This window comes from Pteropus medius, unplaced genomic scaffold (assembly GCF_902729225.1).
Source record: "Pteropus medius unplaced genomic scaffold, Ma_sr-lr_union100, whole genome shotgun sequence".
Classification (NCBI taxonomy): Eukaryota; Metazoa; Chordata; class Mammalia; order Chiroptera; family Pteropodidae; genus Pteropus; species Pteropus medius.
Genome location: NW_024345567.1, coordinates 1 through 7748, shown reverse-complemented (window position 1 = coordinate 7748; position 7748 = coordinate 1). Strand labels below are relative to the sequence as shown.

The 7748-nt window shown below is 44.5% G+C and overlaps 1 protein-coding gene across 1 annotated transcript; it reads left to right on the top strand.

The window, feature by feature from the left end:
• The first annotated feature begins 809 nt into the window (after positions 1-809).
• On the top strand, positions 810-1829 carry LOC120611548 (melanoma-associated antigen B5-like). Its single transcript, XM_039873977.1, has one exon. The coding sequence runs from the start codon at positions 810-812 to the stop codon at positions 1827-1829; it is 1020 nt and encodes a 339-aa protein (XP_039729911.1).
• Positions 1830-7748: the final 5919 nt, after the last annotated feature.

Below are 7748 nucleotides of genomic sequence, written 5' to 3'. Positions count from 1 at the left end.
TGGGGACCTCAGCTTGCCCGATCCCTCTTGAATTTGGGAGAAGTCAGGCAAGCGCAGGCAGATAAGGCCATACTCTCTGCTCCTGGTGTCTCTGGGGTTGGTGCTGACCTCACTAAGAGACAGGCCTCAAGCAAAGGGAGACAGGGGACCCTGGCCCTCGCAGTGCCAAGGGAGGAAACTGAGTGCAGACCGACGGGCCACCCACCCACCCTGAATGGGTGGGGAGGGTAAAGCCAACAGTCAGCTGAAAGGGGGGCCCTCAGGACCTACCTATATGCCATGTTGCATTCAGAAAGAACATACCTCCAACCGGCCAGGACAGATAGGGCCCAGGGATGCGCTGGATCCGCGTGCTCTCCGCCAGAAGCACCATTATCTTCCTTATGACGGCAGGGATGTTTGAAGTGTCAGCTTCAGGGCAGCAACAGGGACTGGGGAACCTGGTCGGGACAATAATTAACATAAAGATCCTGACAGTGAACTGAGAACACTTCCCAAACCCAGGACACAGGGTCCCCCTTGCTAGCCCCTGCTGTCACCCAGTAACACCTAGGGAGGGCTGAATGGCTGTGTCCCAGGGACACACTGACATTTTCTGCATGGCTCTCAGGGGAATGGCTGATGAGAGCAGGGTCCTGAGAGTTCCTAGAGCACTGCTCTCAGACCCTGCATAGGCAGCCTTGGGCAAAGCCAAGGTGGAACCTCCCTGTTGAAGGGACACACACCATCTCATTCTCCCTCCTCCAGGTGCTGGGAAATATTCTCTTGCCCACACAGCTCACTACTATCACTGACCAGTGAGTGACATCATGCCTCGGAGTAAGAAGAATAAGCTTCGTGCCCATGAGAAACGCCACCCACTGAATCAGTCCCAGACTCAGAGGTCTGATGAAGCTACAGCTATGGAAGAAGAGCTTCCCTCCTGCTCCTCTGCCCTGGAGGCTCCTTCCCAGAGCATGTCACCGACCGAGTCAGGTACCACTTTCCAGGAGTCGAGCGGGGCCTCAGCCATCACCACCTCCTCTCCAGGTACATTTGATACAAGTTCTGATGATGGTGAGGAAAGCCAAGATGAAGAAAATTCTTATTCACTTGAGGTCCTATCTGCTCAGAGCTCAGCAAGTGCTTCTCCCACTGTGAAGGTGGATGTGGTGGAGCAGTTTCTCCTGCACAAGTATAGAGTAAACCAACCCATTTTGAGGAAAGACATAGAGACGATCCTTGGAGAGAGTAAACAGGGTGAATATGCTGAGATCCTCAAGGAGGCCTCTGAGCGCATAGAAGTTGTCTTTGCAATTGATTTGAAGGAAGTCGACTCAAACATGTACGAGTTTGTCAGCAAACTGAACATCCCCAATAATGGGAGGCTGCGTGCAGGCAGGGGCTGGCCCAAGACCGGCCTTCTGATGAATATCCTGGGCCTCATCTTCATGAAGGGCAACTGTGCTACCGAGGAAGACGTCTGGCAGTTTCTGAATATGTTGAAGGTATATGCAGGGAAGAAGCACTTCATCTATGGAGAGCCAGGAAAGCTCATCAATAGAGATCTGGTGAAGCTGAAGTACCTGGAGTACCGCCAGGTGCGTGGCAGTGATCCACCTCGCCATGAGTACCTATGGGGCCCAAGAGCTTACGCTGAGACCAGCAAGATGAAAGTCCTCGAATTTATGGCCAAGGCAGGTGACACAGTTCCTAGTACCTATTCCTCGCAATATGAAGAGGCTTTACGAGAAAAAAGGGCACGCACCAGAGGTGCAAGGAGAGCTGGCACTAGAGCCAGAGCAAGGCCTGATCCAATGGCCCCATCTTCTTCCACCCAAAGTGCATAATGAGAACCTTTTTTTTTCTGTAAGATAAAAAGAAAAAAAACTAAATAACAGCAGAGATTTTCATGGAAATATCGAAGAATCCCACAGTTAAAGTTTGGGATAATGGTATACAAAAAAAAAAAAATAGTAAAACATCATCAACCTTGATTTAGCTTATTCTTCTCAGTCTTTTCTTTTGTAAACTTGATTTATACCTCAATATACTTAGCTTATTATAAAATGTAGGAGATAGTAATTCTTAACAAGTTAGTCTTCTGACTCAATTTCTCTTCTATTCCCCAAACTTATGTGAGCGTCTGCTCTTGGGAAGGGCCATGGTGGTATGGGGGCCTGGTAAGAAAGGAAGATGGAGCCACTGCCCATAGAATCATGAGGCTGGAACCAGCTACCATGAAAGGAAGACAGATTCCCTGTAATTCAGAAAGCTCAACTGATAGGAAATGGTGAGGAAGAGAAGAGGTTCCCCATGAGAGCAGTCAAGTGAAGGTTGCCCGAGGCAAGGCAGTTTGGGGCCAGACAGGGCAAGACCTCCAGAGGGAAGTCATTTCAAGTAAGGCAGAATGGTGGGCTGGGGGAAAGATTCAGGAGGAAAGCACACACTGAGACCGGGTCTCTGAACATTTAGAGACTGAATACTGGAACAAAAACTGCTCTTAACAGCCACTTTGGGATTGTGGGTGGGATTCTAGAGGCGGTAACGGAAGAGGTCCCGAACTCCTGTCCCAGTGCCGTGAACACAGTGCATGGACTAGCTGGTTGGTGCCAAAAGTTAAAAGCAGGCCCAGAGAAGAAAGGTGAGGTGTCAGGTATACATGAGGACAATACACAATTTGGGGAATGGCTGTGAGCTTCGTTTACTGTCCCTTACCTCAGGGATCCTTGACAACTGACTCTACTCAGGTGCTGGCTGTGGTTCTGTCCCAGCACTTGTCCAAATCATAGCATCCTTCCACTGAGTCATTCCCGGTATGTCCCACTGGCCAGCACTGGAACCTGACCAACTGGCCCCTTCTTCCCTGGCCCCTCCTCTGAGGGATGTGCCCTGCCACCAATTTGACAGCCCACAATCGGCTGCTCTCCTCCTGCCTCTGGGCCTCTCAGCTCCCTGGCCATCATTTTCTTCATGGGAGATCGTGTGTGATAGCAGCAAACTCTCGTCCATCAAAGGTGATGACAGACAGGTTTAGTCACATCTAAGGAAAGGGCATTTTGGACACTGAAATTTTAACAGTCCCATGTGTCCCTACTAGAGTCTCAAAAATAAATTCCCAAATGGGCTTGTGCATTCTGTTCAGTACATAAACTACCAGTTTGAGGACATAATAATGTAGGCAGGGAAGGTTTTTGAAATCATCCACTAGGGCTTTCATGGTGTCTTGTAATTGAGACTGGCCTGTCAACAAATACACTGACCAAGGAGCTCGATAACCAAATCCTTCCCCATAAGTTGGAGGTGAAGTAAGGCTATGGCAGTCACTATCTAGCAAACATTCATTGAAGCTGAATTCCTTGAACCACAGAGTCACTCTAAGCAAGGAAAAATAGTATCTTATCAGCCATGCTATCTTTGAATGGAAAAGATTAAAATAATTCAGCGTACTCCCACCACCTCTTACCTGAGTACTGGTTCCAAGGAAGGTGGTGGCTTTCCCTGATGACACCTGTAACAGTGCCCCGCACACTGTCATACTGTAGGTTGCCGAGACTCTCAAGGTGAGTTGTTGACCATGCTTCTGTGAAAGGACAACCTTCTAACCTATTGAGACCATAGAGTACTGCAAAAGACACTCCAAATCATCACATTTGAGCACAGAAGGCCCACCCTCCTTCCTGAAGTTTGACAGGATCCTCTTGAAAATTGACATTCTCCTGTATGTTGAAGCACGTGTCCCATGGTAGGCTCTCCAAAAGCTGTGGAATTGCAAGGCAGATTTAGCCTTCTGAGAAACTCCACTGGGAATGGGAGGGGTTGTTTTCATGACAAATTCTAATAGTTGCTCTTCCATTGAGCACCTAATCTGTAAGTTGATGGAGAGACAGAAAGTGCTCATCCATATGGTGTCTTGCCCACCTCCTCTGGCACACTGGTCGACTCTATTGCCAGTTTGCTAGCAGTGTGAAATGGGTATGTGACGACCCTTACCAGGGAAATATAACTAGAAGCAATATTATTTATTTCCAGGCCAAGGCTTTAGAGAGGCGGTACTCTATCCCCATGCTTTCTTCTTCCATTCTACAACCAACACAGATCCATGTTCAGAAGATGAAGCTCATGATACAAACAGCCTGATTCCTTCAGTCACCTCAGAGCACACAGCCCCTGCTAACTGACATGGAAAAATGACCTTTCATTGTGCAAACCTGTTCAGTTTTCATGTCATGTCTGTCGCATCATCTAACAGTTACTTTATGAAATATACACCACTTTGATTTCTGTTTTTGAGTTTATTTAAATCTTTTTATTACAAAGACAATGGTACTTGTATTTGCACAGCAAAATAATTCAGATATCACCAAGAAATCACAAATGCCTGCTTCACAGCATTCCTAGAAACTTCAAAACCTCCACAGTGGTGAATACAATTAGGATGTGGGGGATATTATTTTATGCTGATTCTGTAATTATTTCCTCTAGGACTTATTTATTTTATAACAGAGTTTGTACCTTTGGACCACCTTCACCCATTTCATGAACCCCCCACTCTCTGCCTCCGCCTTGCATACCAAAGACCACCAATCTGTTCCTTGTGTCTGTGAGTTTGTTTGTTTTGAGATTCTCCACATAAATGAGATCCTATGGTTTATGTCTTTCTCTGTCTTACTTATTTCATGTGCTGAAAGGCCCTCCCGGTCCATCCTTGTGATCGCAAGAGGCGTTTCCTTCTCTGTTATGTCTGAATAATATCTCATTATCTCTATATATCACATCTTCTTTACTCATTCATCCATCCATGGATACTTAGGTGGTTTCCAAGTCTCGGCTGTTCTAAATAATGCTGCAATGAATGTGAGGGAGTCAGTGCAGATATCTTTTCGTGTTAGTGCTTTCATTTCCTTCATCTTCATAGATATAATAATAAATGGTGATTTTCAACATACATGGGCTTGATAGTCTTTTCTTTTTTATAGCTAATCAGTCATTATCACAATACAGTGTATATTTTTATATCTGATGTTGCTGTTTGCACCACTAAATTCATTTGTTTCCATATTTCTTATATGTCTCTATTTAACATGTTTCATTTTTTCCATGTCAATTGGACATATGGGCATACTTATAATAACACTATTGATGTCATTGCCTACTTATTCTATCATCTGTACCATTTCTAGATCAGTTTTGATCAATTAGTTTTTTTCTTCTTGTGGATATGTTTTCTAGCTTCTTTGCATGCCTGGCCATTTTTGATTGGATGCCAAACTGTGAATTTGGCCTTGTTCGCACTTATCCAACACAAGGGTGCTAGTGACTGTTTTATATATATGTACTCTTCAGCTCTGTTCTGCATCTCACGTAGGATTCTGAGAAACCCTATGATCTTTTTGATTTTGCTAGTAAAGTTTGTCAGGTAGGGCCAAAGCGGCATACATCTCGGACTGACTTTGCATCAGCACAGAAACAAAAACTCCTAAGTATGCTTTCTGATGCTCTGGGCACACTCTGGTTTTCTCCTCTGACTGGTGGGAGCACGAAGACCCCCATGTGGACTCTGGAATTCTCTCTCTGGGGAGCTCTCTCCTTCTGGTCCTTTGACCTGTGAACTCTGATCCTCAGCTTCATCTCCTCAGCTCCAGAAAACAATAAAGTTTTACCTGAGCACCTGTCCTTGTGCTGTGAGCTCAAGGCAGCAAGCTGGGGCACTTCTCGAGTCGCCTCGTTTGTTTTCAGTCCCTGAGGAGGCACGGTCTTCTCTTGCTGGATGTCCAGTGTATTGAAAGTGGCTGTCACTTATATTTTTTCTCAGTTTTCTTAGTTCTTTCAGTCAAGCAGCTACATTCATTTTCTGATATTCTTTATTCTCCAGAAATATATGTTGTTTAATCTAAATTTAAAACCTACATTTTTATGACATATAATTATTCCCAAACTGTAAGGCAATGACCACTTGAAACATATTAGAACAAAAACTTTTACAGACTGTGGGACACCCAATACACATATATGTGTGTATATGTGTGTATGTATACTTATGTATATAAAAATATGTATGTGTGTGTGTGTGTGTATGAAAGAGACATTTACATACAGGAAGGAAGGTTTAAACCTACAGAGCAAAATACAAACATGTCCTCCTGTTTGTGGAAAGGTACAAAATTACTTAATTTTATTATTTATGCTTTCAATATTTTCCAAAACTGATAAAACACATGAGTTTCCTTTATGATTAGAAAATACTATAACTATTCAAAATATGATTTAGATACTTGCATTCATCAGTGTTCTCCACAAAAACAGAACCAATAGAATGGAGTTGTATTTATGTTTATATATTATAAGTCATTGGCTCACGTGATTATGGAGGCTGACAAGTCCCACGATCCGCAGGGTCAGTGGACAAGCAGGAAACCCAGGAGAGCCGATGGCATAGTTCCACGCTGAAGGCAGCAGGCTCAAGGCCCAGGACGAACTGATATTTCCGTCAGAGCCTGAAGACAGAGAAAAGCCAGTGTCCCATCTCAAAGGCAACCAGGCAGGAGGAATTCTTCCTCATTCAGGAGAGAGTCAGACCTGTTATATTCAGACCTCCCCAATTGTAGCGGTGCACCCACACTGAGGGGGGTGTTCTGCTTCCCCCAGTGTACTAATGTAGATGTTAATCTCATCGAAAACACCCTCCCAGAAACACCCAGGGCTTGGAAAATATGAATCACCTGTTGCAATGAACCCGTAATTTAAGTAGGACTCTTGGTATTTTCTTTTAAATGCAGCTTTCTTTTTGTTGGCAGTCTTAGAGTCTTCTGCTGTCTCATTATTGGGATTTCCTCCTTTCCAAAGAAGTGCTCCATGACATTTTCTATCTTTTTTTACTCATTTTGGCTGTGGTTAGCTTGTGGGCTTACCAAAACTGTGACTGGGACAAGTGCACAGTGCGGGAAAGAGGCATGGGTGGAAGTGGTAAATAAAATAATGGGGGGGCCACACACAGACTAAGGTAAGTGTCGGATTCTAACTTAAAGCCTGCCACCAGGTACAGCTGTACAATTGAAGTACATTAACTCACTTGCCACTATAAAGCCTGCCACCAGATTCTGCTTAATTGTCACTTGCCACTCACTAATGTTTTGATATGAGCAAGCAATTGATTTATTATGGTCTCTGTGCAATCTAACCTCTCTGCTAATGTTAATCTGTATTTGCTGCTGCTTCCCAGTGCAGACGTCACTGCCTCAGCTCCACTTCAGATCATCAGACATTAGATTCTCATAAGAAGCACGCAACTTAGATCCCTTGCAAGCACAGTTCATGACAGGTTGAGAATCTAATGCCTGATGATCAGAGGTGGAGCTGAGGCGGAGATGCTAGCACTGGGGAGAGGCTGCAAATATTGATGAAGCTTTGCTCCTTTGCCTGCCTCTCACCTCCTGCTGTGCGGCCCGGTTCCTAACAGGCCACAGACAGGTACCAGGGGTTGGGGACCCTTGGCATATAAACCATAATTAGAAGAAAAACCAATAAGTTTGAATGAGAAAGAGCTATCAATAGAATAGGACAAACAGTGAGAACAGCAATTGGAGACTAAGAACAATATGGAGACTAAGTAAAAAAGAGTGTAAGGATGAACAGATCAACAGTATTGAAGGTGGAAAAAGTCTCTTAAGTTAACAATAGGAAAGTGTTCATTCGATTTGCTGTTTAGAAAATCATAAGTGAGAAGAGAGTGACTGATTCAGGGTGAATGTGTAGGAGACAGAAGGTGT